At 31.9% G+C, this 23350-nt stretch overlaps 1 protein-coding gene and 4 pseudogenes across 3 annotated transcripts; 2 read left to right on the top strand and 3 right to left on the bottom strand.

Moving 5' to 3' along the window:
• Nucleotides 1-698: 698 nt before the first annotated feature.
• LOC111284752 (uncharacterized) lies at nt 699-3423 on the bottom strand (annotated as a pseudogene). Its single transcript, XR_016329365.1, has 5 exons — nt 2936-3423; nt 1950-1986; nt 1619-1855; nt 1466-1513; nt 699-1248 (listed from the first exon to the last, which is right to left on the bottom strand). The product of XR_016329365.1 is annotated as an uncharacterized LOC111284752 (transcript).
• A 3075-nt stretch (nt 3424-6498) lies between these two features.
• LOC149514143 (uncharacterized) lies at nt 6499-7507 on the bottom strand. The gene has a single exon (XM_089745840.1). The coding sequence runs from the start codon at nt 7422-7424 to the stop codon at nt 6573-6575; it is 852 nt and encodes a 283-aa protein (XP_089601966.1). The 5' UTR covers nt 7425-7507; the 3' UTR covers nt 6499-6572.
• A 3046-nt stretch (nt 7508-10553) lies between these two features.
• Nucleotides 10554-11978, top strand: LOC111289703 (protein JINGUBANG-like; annotated as a pseudogene).
• A 7054-nt stretch (nt 11979-19032) lies between these two features.
• Nucleotides 19033-20617, top strand: LOC111289694 (protein MHF2 homolog; annotated as a pseudogene). Its single transcript, XR_016328985.1, has 8 exons — nt 19033-19161; nt 19239-19287; nt 19362-19407; nt 19510-19549; nt 19643-19696; nt 19910-20014; nt 20314-20395; nt 20508-20617. The product of XR_016328985.1 is annotated as a protein MHF2 homolog (transcript).
• A 453-nt stretch (nt 20618-21070) lies between these two features.
• LOC111275120 (leucine-rich repeat receptor-like serine/threonine/tyrosine-protein kinase SOBIR1 pseudogene) lies at nt 21071-23132 on the bottom strand (annotated as a pseudogene).
• Between the last annotated feature and the right edge of the window lie 218 nt (nt 23133-23350).

Below are 23350 nucleotides of genomic sequence, written 5' to 3'. Positions count from 1 at the left end.
TTATTCAAGTATTCAACAATCTTAAAAAATTAAAAAAAAAAAAAAGAAATTGTTTAGTTTTTTGATTCTATATAAAAAAAATTATAAAAACAATATTAATGTTTAATTACAATTACTTAATTTCATTTCTAAAACCAATATAAACACAGTAATATGTAGTTCTAAGAAAAACATTTTAAAAAGTAATGAATTGATATCTTAATTACCAATGATTCATTTTGCATATTTGTAAATTAGTCTTATTATGAAACGATATAAGTGAAATTCCTACAACTGATTTGATTTCTTAAAAAACAAGTTCCAACTCTAACTGAGAGAACCATCTGTCTTCTGCATAGAAAACCATCTGTCTTTTGCTTGACAAGGCATGAAGCCATCAACCAAGCTAACATATGATATATCCAAAGTTTCAAACATGGTATACAATACAAAAATCTAAACATTGTAATGAAATAATAGTTGTTAATTACAAGCTTTCATTTCAATTTTCCACAAGAAAAATCAGACAGGTTAGAATCTTTCATTGAAAATCAATGAGAAGAAATCTCAAACATATACCAAACCCTACAACCCATGAACATAACTTTGAAGACGAAAATACAAATTCTACAACAATAACTTATTAGTCCAAAACAATTCCCCCTTTTCTCCTGTTTCCACTTTATCTATTCCTTACCACTAGAACAAACCAAGCGAACTGATTTTAGGAACTTCTAAACCGTACGGATTCTATCTTAACCAATCAACACTCTTCCTTGCTTTTTCTAGCTGGTGTTCAATGCTTCTCCTGGATTTATCATGGTATTCCACACTTCTGCGTGACCTCTCTATCCTTTCCATCTGGTCTAAGGATATTCTAAGCTTTTCTAGTTTGTTGATGTTATTAAATTTACTATACCCATGAAATTTCAGTTTTTCTGACCTGTCAGTACTTTTTCTTTGTTTGTCCCTGCTATCAGTGCTTTTCCTTGGTTTATCCCTGCGGTCTACACTCCTTCTTGGAGCCTCATAGTAGTCAGTACTTTGCCTAGTTTGTTCAAAACCATCTGTACTTCTCCGAGAACCATTTCTTCGAGAAGGTGATTTCTCGACTGTCGATATAAATTTCTTGAGATGCTTAATATACTCAGGATAGAGTTCCAAATCGCAGTGATTTCCTCCCTTGACCCATAATGGTTCATATTTCTCTTGGCATAGCTCCCAAAGTTGCTTCCCGTGAGAGCAGTCAACAACATCATCGTTCGTTCCCTGAATTTCAACACCATTACGAAATCATGAATTTCTTAACTATATATGACATAAAACTTGAACATATTTATCAAAATTTTCATGTCCCAGTATCCTTTTCTTACAGTTGCATATTTTTTGCAATAATGTCTTTGCTGGTAAAAAAAATGTAAGTAACATTCCCATGATTATTTCATTAAATTAACAAATGCAAAATATTGAAATTTTGGAGACTTACGTGAATTATCAGCACAGGACACTTTACCAGTGAGATTTTGTCAATATTCTGCAAATCCATGTAAATCAAGTTAAGATACAAGGTGAAGACAAACATACGCATCAAACATTAGATTTGATAGAACTCAATAGATAAGAGAGTAGCATGTCTAACCTTGTAGATGTCAAACCAATAACTGCGCTTCACAGGATACATGACTCTTAATCCTGATAATATAGGACTATGCAGAACAACAGCTCTTAGTCGAGGAAACCGAGCAGCAAGATCCACGGTAGGACCACTTCCCACAGACTGACCATAAAGGATGACATTTTCTTGCTTGGCACCGTAGCTATCTTCAAGACACTTGTATGCAGCTTCAATGTCAGCATACGTATTCTGCTCACTGGGCTGAAGAAAGGTATATATATGAACTTCAGTGAGAGCTATCGGATGCAATTAATTCAGTCACATATTAAGAGTAGAGGATTCATGGTACAATTACCTTTCCTGATGATTGTCCATAGCCAGAGTAGTCATACCTGAAAAAATGTATGCATTGAGTTCGAGATTTCAAGATGTCATATACACTGGTTTCACACATTAATCATACAAATATTTGCGGACAATAGCAGATATCAACTACAATTAGCCATTTCACGGAGGCTGAAGCACAACCGCCAATTTGACACAAAAAGGAAAGATCATATTCTTCTACTTTGCAAGTCAATTATAACTGCTTATTTAACAATACCATGGAATAAATAAACACAAGGAAGGTTATGCCTGAATTTGCACTTTCATAGAAAACATTTGCTAGCTCATGCATGACAATTACAACACCAAATTCTCCATAAATGTTCATAAAAACTACCATTTTCCATCAAACTGACTGTACCAACAACCATGAAAGGCTGAACAATTGCAATTTCCCCTTCTACCGCATTCTAACATTGATTTAATTGATAAAACGAGGCACAAACATAATGACAAAATTTCCTTACATACCACCATTCTGCACCACTATTTGGCAGTTCCCTAACCATAACAAGAATCGCACTTGATAACAGAATAACCTGAAGATTCTTGAGAAAACAGATCTGTATCAAGAAACCAAGCACCACAAGAATTCAAACCCTGACTTCAGTTGATCTATCAATAACCTACACTGGCATATCTCAAGTTCACTAAACGAGTGATTAGCGCAACAGTCATCCTCAATTAGATTAAAACAAAACTAACAAAAATTACAAAACTCAATCATATAAATGAAGAAGAAAACCAAAATTTCTACCCAAAACTCCCTCTTGGGAGAACTCAATCATATAAATGAAAATTAAAAAAGATCATTTCCACACCAAATTCACTGATATAAACACATGTACAATTATCATCAAGAAAATGCAAAAAAACGAAATATGCAAAAAAGGGTATCTAAAAAGGCCAAAAAAAAAGAAAAGAAAATGCTAAAGTGAATACTGTGAAACATACCCCATGAGATTGACTCTTAAGTGGATGCTGAGTTCGATGAAAAGCTCATACATTTGGCCAACATCAGCCGCATTCCCATGCGAGTAGAGCAGAGTTGAGGTGGCCATGGGGTACCTCACGTACACAGCAACGATTTCGGAGCCACGGCGAGTTGGGAGACGCCAAACGTCGACGTTTTCACGATGAGGGAAAGGGTCTAAAAGCAAAATCCCAGTTGCTTCATCTTTAACTAGCTTGTATGAAGGTGGGTTGGGTGGAAAAAACGCAAACTTTGCAGCCATAGATGAAGTCACCCCACCCATCTTTTCTCTTCAGTTCCTCCCACCTTTTTTTTTTTTTCAATTTCCTCTGTAAATATTGGATTTTTGGATTAGAGTTTAAAAGGAAAAGAAGAACAAGAAGAAGATGAACATTCCTCGTTTTTGTTCTTTCTTTTTCAGAGGATGTTTCTTTTGGTGTTTGCTGAGTGCAGACCAGACAGCGAGAGTTAATGTGAATCTGTGACTTGGAACTGAAGCGAGTTGGCGGGCAGTGATAAAGTCACGGGCTGTCACCAATTAGATGTCCGTGCTACGATAGCTATCGTATTTAGCGTGTTTGAACTGTGTTGCCCTTAAATTTATGCGGCGGAGTTTTTTTCTTCTCTTTATCAGATTGGGTTTTTTGTTAATGAATCCTCGTAGTTCCTAAAACTCTTTCAATTAGGCCCTTTAAACTTTTTTTTTTTGGCTAAGACAAATTATTATTTTGTAGTAAAAATGTCAATCTTACCGTACCTAATGAAATCTGATTTTTTAGCCGAATAAAAATAACGATGAATATTATATTTTGGGTATAAGAATGAAGATAAGTATAATTTTAAATTTTTATTAAATATAAAAATAGAGATTAATAATATAACATTTGTCTTGTATTTGTCATGTGCATATATATTTATATATATTTAATAAATAAAATTTTTATTAAATAATGTAAATTATTATTTTAGATTATTTATAATTAATATTTTTTTGAAAAAAAATATATTTATAAAAAATTACTTAAATATATAAAAAATTAAAAAAATTTAAAAACTAAAAACTAAATTTTATTTTTTATTTTTTAAAGTCGTGGATATAAGAATTACTCATATCTATTAAATATAAATGGAAATAGTGATAAATTTAAAATATTATTTGAATATAAATGCAAAAATAAGTATAATATAAAAATTTAAAGATAAAAAATACGTTACCCTTCCTATACTCTACTCATTAACATCCTATTTCATATGTACTCTTTTATTTGATATTGTTTTTTATTTGAGATTTATTTTTATTTCAATTTTTTCATTCAAGAACCATAAATATTATATGATGACAAGACATGCATACTTTTTAGCAAACAGTTAGAAAATAGTTTTGTTTTGGTTACGATGAAATTAATCTGTTTAAAAGAAATTATTATTCATTAGTAATTTTGGTTTTCCTTTTGGTCTATTTATTAGATTATGCAACTACTTAATTTAATCTCATTTGATGAACATAAAAAATTTATTTTTTATCAATAATCGTGTATTATTTGATAGAATATTGAGTTCTTAATTATAGTGATAAAAAATTAATCCTTAATAATTTAAAATATTAAAAAAAAGCTTATTTATGTAATCTTGCTTATAGATATAATATTTATGCGCTCAATTTATTTATTATTATAATTTTTTTCATATAGGGATCTATTAATCATTGTATTGTACAAATTCAAATTCGTCATCTTTAAATTAAAATTTCAAATTTTAAATTATTTGAATTTCTCATTATGAAATCTTTGATGAAAGTATTAGAATGCAACTAGATGTAAATAAAAAGTTATACGAATTTCTTTTATATAGTTAAAAATAATATTTTTTGGAAAGATGAATCCTTTGTATCTTATATACAAAAATAAATATAAAAAAACAAAGGATTTCACTTTCTATTTATTCTCTTTCAAAATAAATAAAATTATATTTAAGCATTTTTTAGAAAAAATAAATTATTTAACGTCTTAAAAATTTTAAATTTAAATTTACGTTTTTTAGTAAAAAGGTGTCATTGTCTAAATAAAATAAGGAATTGAAATATTAAAATTTGAATATCCAATTTATTAAATATTTTATTTAAAAAAATTAAATAAAATAACTGAATTAAATTTTGAATTTCGAATATTATTTTGTTAACCATCACTAAAATGAGATAATTAGTTGTTTAACGGGGGCACATGAGTGGTCCAATATGGAAAATTGAGCAATGGAGGTTGTTAAAGCAAATTAGGGAAAGTCTTCCTGTTCCCCTAAATGCAATAATGGAGAAATGAAAGGACAGAGGTGCAAAAAAAACTTTTAAAATTGATATTACCGTTAACGTCCAGGTTGTCCCATCTTATTACACCTGGCTCAAAGATTTCCAGTTGAAGCAATGTTTTGGCTTATGTGAGGAGGGGACCATTTTCTCTTGAAAAATTATCACCCAATTTTGTACCATGATCACAACCAAAATAAAAAAATAAAAATAAAAAAATGAAATAAATTCACGTGGACGGTTCAGATTGTAAGATGATATTAATCACACATTAAATTAAACAGCCAAATATTGGTAAGGAATTAAATTTTTTGTGGTTTAATCTAATCTGTGGCCTTTAGGACCTTAAAATTTAACCCACCACGGCTCTAATATGTTTGTTTGATTTTTTATTTTAAATTCTTAATCTAAGATAAAAGTTGATTGAATACAAAAAATTTGTTTATTCAATTTTAATTCGAACTCAATTGATTTGATTTAATTAAAAAATTAATAATTAAAATCAAATTAACTTAAATTTGAATTGATTAACCTAAAGATAAAAAGGGGTTCTAATAATTAATTGATTGATGTTATTGTACATGTTTGTTTGGATGGAAGGAAAAAAAATTGAAAGTTAATAAAAACTTTTTTATTATTAATTAATAGCTATTCAACCATAATATTAATATTTTTTTTACCACAATTATAGGAAAGTCAAAGTTACTGTTCATCTAAATGATAATGAATGCTTTGATAATTGTTTAAACCCTAGCATTTGTGATCTTCAATTTTTTGATTTAGTGATCAAAAAAATCTTAAGAAAATATAAGATTGAAGTTCGACTCAACCTCCCTCATTCTCCCTTAACATAGGACTCTATCCCCTTGTAAAAAAAAAAAAAATCCCTAATATTTGTGGTTTGCATATATATCCAAACTCTTACTCAAAATTAAGCAAGAAAACTATTAATCTTGAATGCATCAAGAGACCAGTTCATTCTTCTAATCATATCTTTTTCAATAACATGAAATTTTATGGATATATGAAGAAAACAATTGTTTGTATGCAATTAGCACGTTGATTTTCTTTTCAATAGACTCAATAATTTTAAATAATATGATGATACGATAAAAAAATAATATAATTTAAAATTTTAATAAAAAATTATATAAAATTTGATAAAAATAAAAAATAAGTTTTGTATTTAATATTAACATAAATTATAATATGAAAATTTTTATATTTTATTAGTATTACAAACGATACAAACAAACATAGTACAAGGTAACAAAGTGCAAAATTGTTAACAAATAGTGTCCATGGCTATGTGCCATAATCTAAAGAGTACCTCGGGTTGGCCATCCACCATTACCATTCGCTGGCTCTACAGCAACTGGTTTCATCACGCAGTACCTTGCCTTTGAACAAGAACCCATCCTCGCTCTTCTGAAATCATCATAATTACTGCTCAGAGTCATATCCATGGCTAGTCTTCTCTCTATTTCATGTCTTTCAGCTCTTCTCCTGAGATTTTTTCGCTTTATCAGAGAACTAAGTTTTTGTTTATCATCCTTTCTGCTACTGACTGGCACTGGCATGGAGTCTAAACCCATCAACTTGGCTACCAACCCTGGCTTGCACCAAACCACACTTTCGCCACCCAATGTTGATGGCAAACGTAAATCGAACTCAATCTTGCAGTATCTCTCTCTCAATCCATGATCACAGCAAACCGAGTTCCTTCCACCCATTTTTTCATAGTTTCTAAACGAAGATCGATACATGGCATCTTTTCCATCAAGAGAAAAGCGAGGATACGGACTCAAAGCATTCCTGGCAGACCGCACGATGTCAGAATTGCCAGCTTGAATCTCACTATATTCATTCAGCTTTGTTTTTCTAGCAAGCGTTTCTTCTAACTCTAACCTCAATATCATCTCCTCCATGGTTGCTGAAGGGCTTTGGGTCGTCGAGCTAGCATTGGAGGCAACAATGGATGGTGGGGTGACCATGTCAGAGGAAGTCATTGCATCACCACCACCATGGTCAGTCTGGTGTTGGTTGAGAGTAGAGGTTGAACCATTACCATTGCAAAACTTTCTGATTCCTTTCTTCATCTTACCTCCAATCAAGTTCTTTAAAAGAAAGGAAAGATCTTTCATGGGTTGGATGAACCTCGCAATTTGCATGGTAGAAGAGTAAAGAAACAAATGAAGCTTAATTTTAGAGGATTCAATTCAACTTTTTCGGCATAAAAAAGAAAGAAGTTTATTAATTTGGTAGATAAAACGTGAGTGGAGTAAATTTGGAGCTGTAGAGGGGATATAGTTGAAGATCTATGAATAATAAATAGCTTTAAAAGAGTTCACATGACAAATGTGTATACATATTTATGATATATATATATATATATTTATATAAGGGATTCATTTTCATCTGTATAAGTATTATATATATTTTTATTTTTGGATCAAAATGATTACGTGCAAGTATTATTTATTTAATTTTGATCTAAGAATTAAAAAAACGTGACACTTACACTGATATAAATGAATTTTTACTTATATTTATATATTATAGGTTATCTCCTCTTCATCACTTTGGACATTTTAGCAAAAGCTAGAGAGAGCTATTCTCCATGAATCATCAAAGCAATCTTTTTGAAGGCTTTGAATCATTATTCACTATGATTGGTGGGGATACAAAGACAATGGTAGATCATTTACTTTCTAATTACAACTTGTTACAAAAAGCTCCTACACTTATTTATGGATATAAATGTAACTGACATTTGACTAGAGATCAAATTTTAATTCTTGCATTTTTTTTTAGTTTTAAACTGCAGTTTCTTTTATTAAAAAATTATATATGTCTAGAAACAAAACTTTTTACATATCTTTAAAATGACAGGTTGGGAAAAAATTCCATCTTCACATATATAAGTGAAAACAAGAAGAGAATTGGGAGAAATAATTAAGGGAAAATTAATGTAAAAAAAGGAGGAAAAATTAAAAAAAATTAAAAGTAAGAAAGGAAGAGGAAATATGTAGAATTTTTTTTTTTGAAAAAAAGAGAGAAATTAACATATAGTAGAATATTAAAATTAAATGTGTTTCATTTATGTAAAAGCTACATATGTAACTTAAAATCTTGTAATATTTATATATATAATTATGTACTTATTATCTATATCAAATTATATTTTCCATATGTTTATGAATATTTGAATGTTGTTTTTAATATGCATAATTATTTGTATATTTATCAATATCATAGAGCTTTTGACTCTTAATTTTAATGATTAAGATTCAATTTTTGATAATCTTAAATAAAAAAAACTGAAATGAAAACAAATAATAAAATAATAAAATCAATTGAACAGTATTACATGTGTTAGAAAAAGGCTTTTCATTAGTTACACTTAATTATTCATTAAATTGTAATTCATCCATATTAAATGCTATATATGTTTTATTTGTTCTTAAATATTGCAAATTTTTTTATCATATTATTTAGTTCATTTATTTTCCGTTACATATAGATTAAATATTTTAGTTACACACATAGATTTAATTTATTTAGAAAAGTTAATAAATTATAAATTAAAGAAAGAAAGAAAATTATTAATTCAAATTAACTAAGTCTTTTTAAAAGTGGACCACCACTGGGCCCTAACTCAAGCCAGGCTTTGAACTTAGGCCCCCAGCACCTGGTGTGAGAGAAAAGGTCCACGGTCCAAGCCCCCCTTCAACAATTTCGTTTTTTTTTTTTTTTTCCTCCCTCAACAATTAAAAATTATAATTAAGTACCTCCAAGTTTCAAGGCCTCAGCTAATAAAATAATAGAGAAAATTTTCTTTATGCATCTTAACCAATGTGATTATCATTGATATGTATTAATTCACATACATGAATTTATGTACTACAGAAATTTTTAATTTTAGAAAGAAAATTTTTTAGACTGATTTATATAAATGTTATAAAATATTTTTTTTTTGGAACAAAACTAGTATTATGTTGCAATAGGCTAGTAAAGGCATGTTAAATTTTATAACAAAATATATATAATTGTTACTAATGCTTTTTACCACATTATTGCATTGCAATGCAACATAAAAAGTTTAATGCTGCAATAGGTGTTGTAAATTATTTTTTGCAACAAAAGTTTGTGATCAAGGTTGTTGCTAATACCTTTTGTAGAACAATTATTTGCAACAAAAAATAATTCATTTGGTAAGGAGAAGAGTTCTTTTTTTTTTTTTTCTTGTCAATTAATCCTCGAGGAGAGCCTTTGGAAAGTAAGATCCTTTGAATTAATTTGTAAGTCACGTGCTTGATTCATGAACATGTGCTCATACCATGTTCCACAAACTAAAAAATGACACTTTTTAACAAACCCCACGCCCATAACCAAAATCCAATATTTTATATGAACTCGAGATTTAATTTAGTTGATTAATATAATTACGTTTAAAAAATGATACTCAATAAATTTGAAATTCAAATTTTAATACCTATAATTTTTAATTCTCATGTTACTATCTTTAAAAAAATAATGGCAAACCATATCATTTGATTGCACTAACAACTTAAAAAAGCAATCTACTATTGCTTTAATGAACTTTAAGTTCATAAAATAATATAAGGGTTTGGATAAACATGTGTCTATATAAATATTAATTAAAATTGATTACTATATTATTTAAAAATTATATATTTATAATTTTGAGTAATATTTTTATGAAATTTACTGCAAGATAATACATTAATTGATTACAATATTTTTTAAAAATATCATCTTAACTGACACAACATTCTTTAACAAACCTTTCTCCCTAACCTAATATATGCTTAGCTTTGTTTTTTCCTTAGAAAAAGTTAAAATTATAAAAAGCTCATGAACTTTATTATTTTACTTAGATAAGTCTCTATATTTTAATTGCACTCAAATAAGTTGACTTTTAATTTGTATTAAAATAAATTCTAAATTTTTAATTTATAGACAAATAAATCCTTAATTTTTAATTTACACTTAAATAAATCCTTAAAATAAATTGATATTTAGTTTTAAATGAAGATTTGTTTGAATATAAATTAAAAAATAAAAATTTATTTAGGTCCAATAAAATATAAAAATTTATTTAAATAAATGATAAAATTCGGAGACTTTTTTATTATTTTAGCCTAAAAAAATTTGTTTATGTTGGATGTAACAAACCCTAACATGCTTAATTTTTCAAAAACCAAAACCTAATAGAAGAATAAAAAAGGTTGGTGATGTACAGTTAGAGGGTGACCTATGTAATCACCTATGTGATCACCTACTTCGGGGACCACGGAAGATATGTAGACCATGCCAAGTCAAGTTTCCTTGGACGGCTGTAGCCCTCATTTTCAGACTGAATAGATCAAATCTCAAATCAACATTCTTCATGCGTCTTCTGACCACACTCTCGCTTGTATATATCCATGCACTACTTCCTTTCAATAACTTCATCAGAAAAACATGTCTGACCAATTGCATAATATGTTCCCCGTTCAGACACTGAAACATCGTTGCGTCGCCACCCTCAAAACCCTGAGCCCCCATATCAGCTGCCTAGCAGTCCAGGATAACCTCCTCTACGCCGCCGCCATCAACGAAATCAGCGTCTTTGATTTATCTAACCACTCCCATATCGATTCCTTTAACGATGATCCCACTTCAGGGTTCCTCAAATCCATTGCATTCAACAACACCAAAATCTTCACTGCTCATCAAGATGGCAAGATCAGAATCTGGAAAATCAGTACCCCTTCCAGAAAACACCAGCTTCTCTCCACTCTCCCTACTGTTAAAGACCGGTTCCTCCATTTCATATTTCCAAAGAACTACGTTAACGTTAGACGTCACAAGAAGAAGCTTTGGATTGAACACTGGGATACAGTTTCGCGTTTGGTTATAAACGACGAAAAAGGGCTAATGTATTCGGTTTCATGGGACAAAAGTTTCAAGATATGGAACGTAAAGAACCAACGTTGTTTAGAGTCTGTGAAAGCTCATGACGACGCTGTGAACACTTTGGTTGTTTCGGATAATGGAACTGTTTACACGGGATCTGCTGATGGGTTGATTAGAATTTGGGAGAGGGCTGATAATGAGAGACGGCATAGCTTGGTGGCAACTCTAAACAAGCATAAATCTACTGTTAATGCGCTTGCCTTGAACAGTGAGGGATCGGTGTTGTTTTCAGGAGGTTGCGATCGTTCAATCATGGTGTGGGAGAAAGGAGGCAACAATGATGGAAATCATCCGGTGGGATTTGTAGAGTCATTGTGGGGTCATTCAGGGGCTATATTGTGCTTAATGAATGTAGGGGATTTTCTTGTGAGTGGATCATCTGATCGTACGCTGAGGGTTTGGCAACGAGGGATGGAGGGTGGGTTCCATTGTACTATAGTTCTCGAAGGACATGAAAACCTGTGAAGTCGTTGGTAGCAGTTGCCAGAGGTGTGTTTGAGGAGATCTTTTCAATCTGTAGTGGAAGTTTAGATGGAGAAATTAAGGTGTGGGAGATCTCAAGATGTTCAAACCTCAAGAACAAATCCCATGATTCGCATTTTATTGGATGGGATCCTAAAAATTGCTAGATTAATTCCTTTAGTTAATTTGTTAGCAATTAGCATTTTGACATAGAGCTCTAATCATGTGATCATCGTGCAACCATTTTCTTTTTCACTTTTCCTTGGTTCCCTAAGCATGCATGATATAGTCAAAAGTTCATACCTACCTGCAATATATCCTGTTGCAAATAACATTGAGAATCTTTCAATCGAGCTCCAAAATTACCCTTAATTACTAATGATTCAATGGAGCTGAAGTGTAGCTTGAAACCACCTCCAATAGCCAAACAATCTTCACGTTGGCAGGCACATGGATTGTACATTAATAGTATATTTGTATTGGACATAGTGATCAATGCTTGGTTTTGCTCGCATGTTTTTTGTTAAACCCACTACTGATCAAGAAGCTTCACGTGTAGGCTGTAGTTTCTCTCAAAATTGCCATCCTGATGTGTGTCTTTCAACAATCTTTTGCTTTTAAAGTGCTTCAACCTGTCTCGATACGAGGAATTAATCAGGACAAAAGTCGTAGTCTGCTTAATATTCTCACAATGAAATCAAAGTATATATGCCATGGTTGAAGCTGAGAACCAAATTATAGCTTCAGATCTCCGGAAACTCTAGCGCATGCTTGTATAAAGAAATTATGAACACAAGAAAAGCTGACAACAAGCCAGTTTTTCCTAGCATTTGTATTCCAGATAAGTGGAAGAGTGTGGAAGACCATTAGGCAAAATTTTTAATTGAATTGCATAAACTAATTCAGAGATTAAAGAGATTTTAGGTGTCCCATTGAACCCAGTTTTATGTCGCCTCAGCCCTTTTTGTTGCGTAAGTGATGACTTACATATCTTCATAAATTTGATTTGATGCCCCAATGGAACAGAACAATATCCATAAAGTTTGACAGCCTATTACTATAATTTTAATAATGCACATTAATTATTGTTGCACCTAAGTTACTTTTCTTGTAAAACAAACTTAAACTGGTCCTGCATTGTCCATCAATGTTTTTTCAATTCATTTGAATGATCGATGAAATTGAAAAGAATAGTAACAATAATATTAGTTATTGTATAAATAAAATTAAGTATTGTTATCATTTGATAAAATATTTGTTTAGATATGAACGCAATAATTATAATCAAATTATGTATGATAATTGATTGTTAGACCAAAAATAATTCATCAATGGTCACCTATTAGGAGTATGTGAATTTAAGATTAAAAACACCATGTGCCAGTATGACACCAAAGCAACCGACAGCCAAACCCAGTTTTATAACAAGGTTTGTGAAGGTTACATATAGCCAGTTTTATTGACACAATTGTCAATGATTAATTAATTGGTTAAAATTTGAATTGCATCCTTTGATTTATTAGATGTTAGATTAAATTGTTGACCTGCGTTCCCCCAAAATGTTCCTCCTGGATTGACTAAAGATTCCGCAGCTCATCAGTATCAAAAACCTGATCACGACAACGTCTGTGACCCTGGGTAATGCTGTTTTTTGAACTCCTGTTCAGTTCTTTATCAATTTCCGTGATGAAGCAGGGGCAGCAAGGACAGATTAAGAATGCTAGACTGGTTGAAGAGTTTAAGAACCTACTACTGTTTCATTTGTCTAACGTCTTATATTGATTTAAATAGTTATTATCAATTTTTTTTTTATTTAGGTGCGATTGATCACTTAAAGAATCTATCTTTTCAAGAAACACTTAAGTTTAAAAATCCTTAAAAGAATAAATTCGGATCTATTAACCAGAACAAGATTTTGGAGTACGATTACATGTGAAAAAAGTTATAGCACCCTTATAACACCCATTGAAGGATGTTACTAGCTTAATTTCGTGTTATTCATTAAGCCTAAAAAATTTACTAGATAATTAATTAATGAAAATTATTCTTAATTGACTCCAATACTTTTGACAAAAAATTAAAAAAATTTTCTTATCTCAAGAGTATACAAGAAAATCACTGTTTTACTTGTAAAGACTCTATTGTCGGATTATTTAACATTAAAAATTTTTTAAAAAATAAAAAAATAAAAAAAGAAGAATAATGATTCAACTTTTGATATAAATCTTTTTCTTTTCAAAAAAATCCATTGCTTTTGTATAAGTAAAATTGATATTTTTAACTTTTTTTTAAATATTTTTCTTGATAATTTTTATTTTTAAGGAAAATTGACACTTCCAACTTTTCATCAAAATGTTTTTTTCCTGGAATTTTAATTTCGAGAAAAAAATTTATACTTTCAACTTTTTTTCAAAATGTTTTTTTTTAAATTTTAATTTCAAGAAAATTTTATACTTTCAACTTTTCCCTAAAAATATTTTTTAAAACATTTTTATTTTTAAGAGAAATTTATACTTTCAACTTTTTCTCAAAATATTTTTTCCATTTTAGAAATTTTATTTTTAAGAAAAATTAACACTTTCAACTTTTTCCTAAAAATATATTTTTTAACCTTTTTATTTTCAAGAAAAATTGATACTTTCAACTTTCTCCAAAAATCTATTTTTTATTTTTGTGTTTAAAGGAAATTGCTACATTCAACTTTTCTTCAAAAATATATATTTTTTAAAATTTTATTTTCAAGAAAAATTGATACTTTCAACTTTTCCTCAAAAATATTTTTTTGAAAATTTTATTTTAGAAAAATCATTAAAAAGAAAAATAAAAATTAAATTAAATTAAAATTTTTTTAAAAAATTAAGGAATATCAAATAATTCTAATTTAGAAATAATAATAATAATAATAATAATAATAAATAAAGAAACAAATAAATAAATATTAAAAAAAACCTTGGAATGGCTCGGCTCCAAGAAGAAAAACGGCTTGAAAACGCGGCTCGACTTGGCTCGATTCCAGAGGTCGGCTAGCACTCGAGTCAGACGTGGGTCAAAAGTGGGTTGGCGCTCGGGTCAGGTTGCCTGAAGGCGAAATGTGCGGATCTTCTAGGATTAGTAAGACCAAAACGATATCGTTTTTTAAAGGTATAAAAGCAAAAGCTTTCGATTTTTTTCAAACGCCTTCTTTCTCTCTTTCTCTCTTCCCCTATTTTCTCTTTTCTGTCTAGAAAAACTCAGATTCTGGTTGAATGTTCTACCGAAATCTGAAAAAATCCACCAGAAACTGAAAATTTTGATCAAAGATTCAAAGTTGGTAGAAAAATTCACCGAAAATTTGATCAGATTTTGGATTTTTTAGAAATTTTTCAAAAAAATAATTGAAAAAAAAATTCAAAAAAAGTATAAAACTATTTCTATTACCCAGAACCCCCTTTTTTTGCTTCTGATTTCTTTTGTCTTGTGTCTCTATGTATTTTTTGTGTGATCTATGAATCCATTTATTAGGATTAATCACAAAGTCCCTGACGAATTCAGATTTCCTTTCGATTAGGTTTCTGGGTTATCAAATTAACCCTTAGACTTATTCTATAAGGATTAAGTCTAACCCCATTCACAACAAGATTCATTCATAATTTTTATTATTTTAAACTATTTTGATTATTATCTCCTAACCGAAAATCAATCTGAAAAAAAAAAAAGGAAAGAAAATAAAAAAAGTCTAGAAAAAAAAATTAATTAATTAATTAATTAATAAAAAAAATTAAGTTCAAAATTTTGGATCTGACTGATTTCATTTGACCAAACCCAATTGATCCGAGTTTACCAAATAGAGTGTCTACACCATTCTCCAGCTTTCTTTCCATAGTCCACCAAGGTACCTACCTCGGTTCCTGTTTTTTGGCCCAACAGGCTGCGATAAGCTGCACCACAGAACTCATGGCTCCCAATATCCATGTCACCAAGTTTCATAAATTAACAGCAGATGAGCTTCTCCCCTCATATTTGAAAAAAAAAAAAAACCTCTTATCTTTAAGAGAAAATGCTTAAAGAAGAATTCGAATCCAACTGGTGCATTTCATCATCCTTACAAGGTCACATCTAGCAAAACAGGTTTAAAATTCAAATCCCTATATCTACAATCCTCCAGAACCTGATTAATATATATCATAACTTGAAAATCAAAGAATTATAATGCTCGAGTATAGTGGATAGATGCAAATCCGTGTCTAGATATATTGCACCAAAGCAACAATGAGGACCCTGTTTACCTTCCATCAATTATAGTGTGCATTAGCTGATCATCTCATTTGTTTGAATCTAGATCTGGCTACATTTAACTAATTCATCAAAATTAGGCACCCATTGTAGATCGGGCAACATTCACCTTCCATTAATTCAAGTCCTTCTAATACTTATTTATGCAGATTAGACTTCCTCATTGTAGCCACCCTGGTCTCATCTTGTTCATGTAGAAAGTTGCATAAAAGATAAACTCAAGTTTTGCTAGCAATTGACCATCAAAAGCATTCCCACATGTTATATGCTTGATAAAAGTTTGCTTTGATTGGTTGAATCTCAACTCTCAACCGCTAGATGGGCCTTTCTACCGATAAAGCTTGAAAAACTGACGAAATTTGGTTAGTAGAGATCAAACGACAAGCCATGATTCATGGCAAGGAGTGCAAGGAAATCATCTTGCAGCTTAATCTGAAGAAATATCACATATTTATAATTTCAAAACGCATATGCAGCATAAATGCAGTTGCTTCAAACTATTGCATTAAGCAGAAGATAGGCTCTCAGAAATTGAGCCAATGCTCAAACTAGTAAAAACTTAAATGCTTTATTATATGGATTCAGACCAAATCACCAACTAATCACAGGTAAATGCTTCCCATGGATATTAAAAACACAGGGTTCAATCTTACTCTCTTAAATGTCTATATGTAAATTATAATTTCTAATAGCATGCATCTAAGAAACCTCAAAAAACCTAAACCACCCTGCATGGACTTGGATGTTGTCTCCGATGTCATACCTAAATAAGTGGCAAATATAATCTAGTCATTCTGCAAGTTATACGTTACCAAGAACAAAAAGGGTGTGCAAATTCTGAAATTCGATCCCAATTTGCTTTGGAAAAACACCAATTTTCTGTATTTATTCCTAAATACATTAGATAGCATGGAGATTCATATAATCATGAAGAAAAAACATATAGTTAAGAACAAAAATACTGAATGATTAGCTTATCCTGGAAAAAAAAAAGACATGATCTTTTTTAATCAGTTTAGGGCTCAATGAGGACTAATTTTGCATTGGCAATTCTATCTTAATTGGCTTAGCCTTGATCGTCAGGACAGCAATACATGAAACTTGTCTAGATTAACCCAGCAGGTGCAGTCAGCTGAACTTCAAGTATGTCATTTGTCTCTATTCAGAAGCCAGGCATTCTAATTAATTATAGGTGAACCGATATTCTACAATACCTAAAAGGCTAAAACCACTACCTATGTTCTCTACCAATTTATCAACACATTCAACAAAACATCTTACTTGTTTGTGCCGAGTTCCAAGTTAAGCTTCGAAACCTGAAATCACAAGAAAAAGAGAACGGTTACAATAGAGACAGAAAGTATTTTTTGCATTTGCATTCCGATATTTAAGTTAAAAGTCAATATAAAAGAAATCAGAAGGAGAGAAAATTGAAAATGAAAGAATAGAATGACAAATGAAATGATAGTACCTAGTTATCTTTATTTATAGACGAAAAATGAAAGGTTTATGGGATAAGAAAATGACATAATTGTACTGATGTGATATTATATGTATTAAGTTAGTTTAATATATTAGGTCGACTTAAAAGTAAAAAAAATACTCTTATCATCTGCTGGCAGTTTCTAATAAGAAAAATGATCAATATCTCCTTTAGACCCAAAAATACTACTAACACTACTTACAAATTCAATAGGCATTTGTTCTTGTTGAGCTGGCGTATGCAAACAAATTTGAAACCTGATCACTCAAAGTAAAAGTCCAGCAGTCTACCAGCAGTTCAGACCAACACTTCATGCAACTGTTGGCAAGCTCTTGTTAATCTTATGAGTTTATCCATTTCAACATAAATCTATAAATCTTATCGTCAATAGATAAGAAGGTTCTCAACATTCCATTCCAGTCATCAAATCGAGCTTTGTCCAAAAAATTAATTCCGAAATTTTAATCACATATAATCTAATTCCAAAATCTTTGAATATAAATTAAATTCTGGCCAAAGAAAAGCCTATGTCTTTCTCCTAAGACGCTTCCGGAGCTTCTAGTACTTTGTGCTTGTTCATCTTCTTTTCCTCTTCTTCTTCACACTATCTGCCCAAACTTTTCAAAAATCATCATCCTCAGCCTCTGCCGCCCCATCCTGGACCTCCACCGCCTCTAAAGAATCAAACCCAGTTGAGTTAATGGGATTCAATAAATACCAAATGGGACATTCGGATACAACTTCAAGGGTTCAGTAGATTTGCCATCACCGGTTTTGGGATGGAGGAAAGATTCTGGGTTGTTAAGGAATTCTGATTTAGTTCATGAAAAATGGTGGGTTTCTTCTGGAATAAGTGAAGCACTATGTTTTGGGAGGTTGTTGTTATTGATGTTGTGGGAGGTTTTCAGAGACACGATAAATATTTCCGGGGTTTACGTTTAACACCGTTTGCTAGAGCGACGAGACAAGACTGATTAGGGGTGTAATCGAGTCGAGTCGAGTTAAATAGTGAGAAGCTCGAATTCGAGTTCGAGCTCGACTCACAACTCTAGGTTCGATATTCGACTCGAATTCGATCGAATTTTATTTTTCAAGCTCGAGTTCGATTCGTGATCGAATTCGAGCTATTCAAGCTCGTTCGATTAAGCTCGATTAATATATAAAAATAAGCTCGATTCATATACTCGATAAGAGTTCGATTATTCATACTCAAACTCGAATTCAGACTCGAAATATTTTATTAATTAAAATAATAAAAATATATTTAAATATAAAAATTCGATTAAGTTCGCGAACTACTCGAATCAGATATAAGAATATTCGAATTTGGCTTGATCGATAAGTCAAGCTACTCGAATTCGATTCGATAATAATCGAATCGAATTCAAATTTTCTTTGAATCGAATCCGAATAATTTGTGAATATTAATATATCATTTACACTTTTAATCTTAACAGGATTGTTTCATCCTAGTAAGATAAAAATGCCCCCACGCAGGATCGAAATATGGACCTTCAGTTTACAAGACCGACGCTCCACCCCTGAGGTGTATAGGGGCCTGACCCACACTTCAGTGGTAAGCTAATTTTAATAATGTCTATCTTTAGGCCAACCAATTTAAGCGTGGAGTAAGCGAATAAGGCAAAATTGAGGGGCGAAATCTAATCACTTTCGCCATGGACGACAACAATGCTCCAACTTTCGAACCTGTAATGTCCCTTTTATATCTATTTTCACAGCATTTTCTTTCTTTGAATAAATTTGTTTGACATTATTTTTTTTAAAGGATTTGATTAGAGCCATTTTCAAGCACATTTGGACCAGAAAAGCTCAAGGTTTGCAATTCTCTCTCACACTCTCAGTTTCACCCTCACTACAAAATATAAAGGTTTTTGTGTTTCCATCCCAGAGCGTGAAAGAAACGAAATGCAAAACACCAGGCCGTAGACTGTGAGGTACCTTCCTTTTTCTTTCACATTTCTCAAATTCTTCACTTAAAATTTCATTTTCATTTTAATTTATTTCATTCTTTTTTCTTTTTTTTTGTTTAATTTCAGGTTGGAGCTGGAACATCCAAGAAGAATCGACCCACTTCCGGTAATTTCTCTTCTTATCTATATTTTCCATGGATAAATAAATTTTATCTTTTTTTTTTTTAAATTTTACATTATTTACTCTATTTGATTGCAGCTAATTCAAATGCTTTAAAGCTGAGTTGTGAACTTCTTCGAATTTTTATTACAGGTTCTTGTCAAATTTTAGTGTTTATTTGGGAATGTAAATATAAAATAAATATGAACCCAAGGTAATGCAATTGATTCATGCAATCAAAAGGTGGCATCCGGTAGGTTTGGGTTCAAATTCTATAACCGGTAACCCCTTCTATTGTGATCTTTTTTGTATTAAAAAATGGCATTTTGTAATGAAAGAATGAAGCCCCTTTTATGTTTTTGATAGAGGCTGTGCAGCGAGCTTCTACAATTGCTGAAGCTGAGGGTGGTACTAAGATTGAAGCAACTCATTTAGAAAGGACTCTTCCTCAATTACTTCTCGATTTTTAAGGTGCTTGTTAATGCCTTTGCTTTGTTTTTTATTTATTTTTAACATATATATGGTTTCTGCAGAAATGAAATGTGAAGGAAATAGTTTAATTAGGCTACTCTTTGGATCCAATTGGTAAGAATAGCAACTTCAGGAAAATAAGGGAAAAATACTAGAATAAGATGAATCCGATGTTGCGTTCGAAGCTTAGTTGGCGAAATTAAACCTATTGTGAATCTTCGATTTAGCACTGGTATTCCCTTCTAGTTTTTGGTGATGTTTGCCTAATATATAGATCATTGTTGTGCTACAATGAACAGGATCCAGGATTCAAAAAGTGCCTTTACCCTGTGGGAGGATTTGTTTGATATACACTACTACTCTTCGTGTGTTACCTTCCAGGTAATGGGAAATTTATATATGGAAATGTAGAGTATAAACACCTTGACATAAAAGTATTACTGGTAGTGTTATCCAATGATATCTGAAACAATTTACTATGATGTTTTTACAGGAAATTAAATTGCAAATGAAAAAGATGTCTTAACGGTCTTGCCTTCCTATTGCAACATGTTCTCCAACAATCCTATTCTATTCTAGTCGTCCCTTTTCATGTGAACTGAATTACTTTTAGTTGGTAAAGGTAAACTATCATATAGATAGGACATGTCTTAATCCTAAAAGAAACATATAGACTTATTACATCTTTGTTTCCTTTTGCTTGGCTAATTGACCAAGTGCAAGAAAATCGGTTGCCTCAGAATCACAGTGTATTATAGGCTTCTTATTCATCTGTACCAAGTTTTGTATTTACCACATTGACCAAGTTATGTCCTTCGTACTTGGTGTGTGCAATTTGACCAACGAAAATGCAGGTTATGTTCTGCTCAATATTCTAATTCAGCTGGGTAAATCCAAAGTCATATCAGATATATTTCTTGCAATTATTACAGCAACCTGTAACACATGAGGATCATATGCCGCAAAAGAAAAAAAAAAAAAGGCAAAAAGTTAAAAGAAAAGCATTAAGCATAAACTACTATTTGGGGTAACATTCTTCATCACTTTGCATCATTATTAGTTCTTGATTTGAGACAACATGCACCTAACATCCTTACTGCTTGGTCTCTCCTTTGGATCATCCAAAGTGCAAAAGTAAGCAATCTTCTGAACCAGGATCATTTGTTCTTCGTACCCTTTTCCCAATAGTTTAGGATCAATTGCTTCAGTGGGATTGTCTGAGGTCATGATATTTCTCATCCACTTGATCAAGCTCATCTCATCAGTGTGTTGAAAGAACTCATCAGACGGAAGCTTCCCCATCACCAAAACCCCAAGTATAACCCCAAAGCTATATATATCACATTTGTCTGTGAACTTGAGTAATGATACTCTGGTGCTCTATATCCCACTGTTCCTGCCAAATTCGAAGTAGTTACATGCGTGTTAGCGTCAGTCATTGCCTTTGCTAGCCCAAAATCTGCAATTCTAGCTTCCATTTCATCATCAAGAAGGATATTTCCTGGTTTGAGATCTCTAGTAATACGTGGACTGTGGTACATGTGAAGATATTCAAGTCCAGCTGCCACTCCTTTTTGCAATCCTCTGCCGAACAGGCCAATCGAGCTCCCTTGTCCCTTCTGAAACTTGCAGTAAGATATCTTGCAAGCTTCCGTTCTTCATGAACTCGTACACAAGGTAATGGCAGTCGGGTCGAGAAGCATGAGCCAAAAATGGAAGAAGATTCCGACGTCGAATTTGACCCACAGTGGTAATCTCTGATCTAATTTGACGCATTTTCTTGTTCAGAAGCTTACTATCTTCATCAGTCAATTCAGCTGCGTCTTTTGGAGGCTGAATAATATTCTTTATAGCAATCATCTTTCCAGCACTTTCTGGTAACTCAGCCTTATAAACTTCTCCACACCCTCCTTTTCCTATGATCTCCAAGTCAGACAAGCCATCTTCTTTCTCTAAAAATGCCAAGTCCTCAGCTTTCTTAATCAATGGACTGAATATGGATGGACCTGAATCTTTTCCTCCACCTCTTATGGCTGCCAAAACCAGCTTAAACATCACGGAGAAGATAAATCCAGATATGCTCTCAGCTACAGCTCCAGCAACGAATCCTAAAAGCGATCCCATTAGCTTCATTTTCTTATTTTTGTGTTTGGTTCCAGTCGGTGTTGATGAATTGGGACCTTCAGCAGTTGCAGATTTGCTTCTTGTTGGTTATGGTGATGGAGCTGGAGCAGTAGTTTTGATATTTCGTGAGTTCTTCTCTGCAAAAATGTACCGTTTGGGGTACTGAGATACTGCTGATTCATCAACTGTGCTCATTAATGGAGCTGAACCTTCAAGTAAACTGTTTCCTGAGAAGTAGAAGAATCGAAGGTTTCGAAATGGACGTATAGATGACGGGATTTTCCCAGAAAATAGATTGTTTGCAAGAGAAAGGCTTTCCAAGTTGGGAAAATACTTAAAGAAACTCAAGTAGCCCGAAAACTTATTGGAAGAGAGATCGAGAACTCGAAGACGAATCAAGGAAGACAAATTCGATGGTACCTCACTGGAAAACAGGTTGTTTTGGAGGTCAAGAACTTCGAGTTTTTTACAGTCAACAACTTGGGAAGGGACTTGGTCGACAATATTGTTGTGACAAACAGAGAGCCCTTTGAGCTCGGAAAGCTTCCCGATTGCAGGAGACAGAAACCCATCAAGCCCTCTGGAATTGAACACAAGCCTGGTGAGTTTAAGAACATAAGTGTTGTTCTGGGTGAGCCTTCTTTCACAGAAAACATCAGCAGCGCTACAAGGATCGCTAGCAGGAAAGTGTTGATCGCTGATGCACAAGTTTTTGACAATTGTGGAGAGAGCTTTGAAGTCTGAACGATCAGGAGTTAGCTTTGCATGGGAGATAAAGAAGAAAGAAAGGAGAATGAGGAAGGGGAAGAAGTGGTTGTTGGCTTTGTCCGGAGAGAATGCCATTTTTGTGGCGGATTAAGGAGGTGCTGGTGGCCTGATACAAAGAAACTTCAATTTTTTCATGTTTTTATAAGCTCATACCGTGTGGAAAAACATGGTTTTGGTGGAACCCATTTGAATTGATGTCTGCTTTTCCATGCCAAGGACTCAAAACCAGGTGATTTCTCTTCAGGTTCTGGTGTTGTTTGATAAGCTAAAACTAGGGAGTTTTTAATATGAGTTTAATTTATATTAGGTTGATTCTCAAATGTAAGTCTTACTTTTTAGCCATTTAATTAGAGTTGACGTGACATAACATAAAAATAATATGAATTAAAGAGATAAAAATGATATGATTTAAAATTTAAGCAAAAATTATAAATAAATTTAATG

The sequence above is a fragment of the Durio zibethinus genome, chromosome 17 (genome assembly GCF_047325235.1).
Source record: "Durio zibethinus cultivar Kanyao isolate XHJ-2024 chromosome 17, ASM4732523v1, whole genome shotgun sequence".
Taxonomy (NCBI): domain Eukaryota; kingdom Viridiplantae; phylum Streptophyta; class Magnoliopsida; order Malvales; family Malvaceae; genus Durio; species Durio zibethinus.
Note: the sequence above shows the minus strand (reverse complement) of the source record. Positions and strands in the feature narration are given on the sequence as shown.

What these genes read in the sequence shown, in the direction of transcription:
- LOC149514143 (XM_089745840.1), bottom strand. Translation starts at nt 7,424, where the DNA reads ATGCAAATTGCGAGGTTCATCCAACCCATGAAAGATCTTTCCTTTCTT.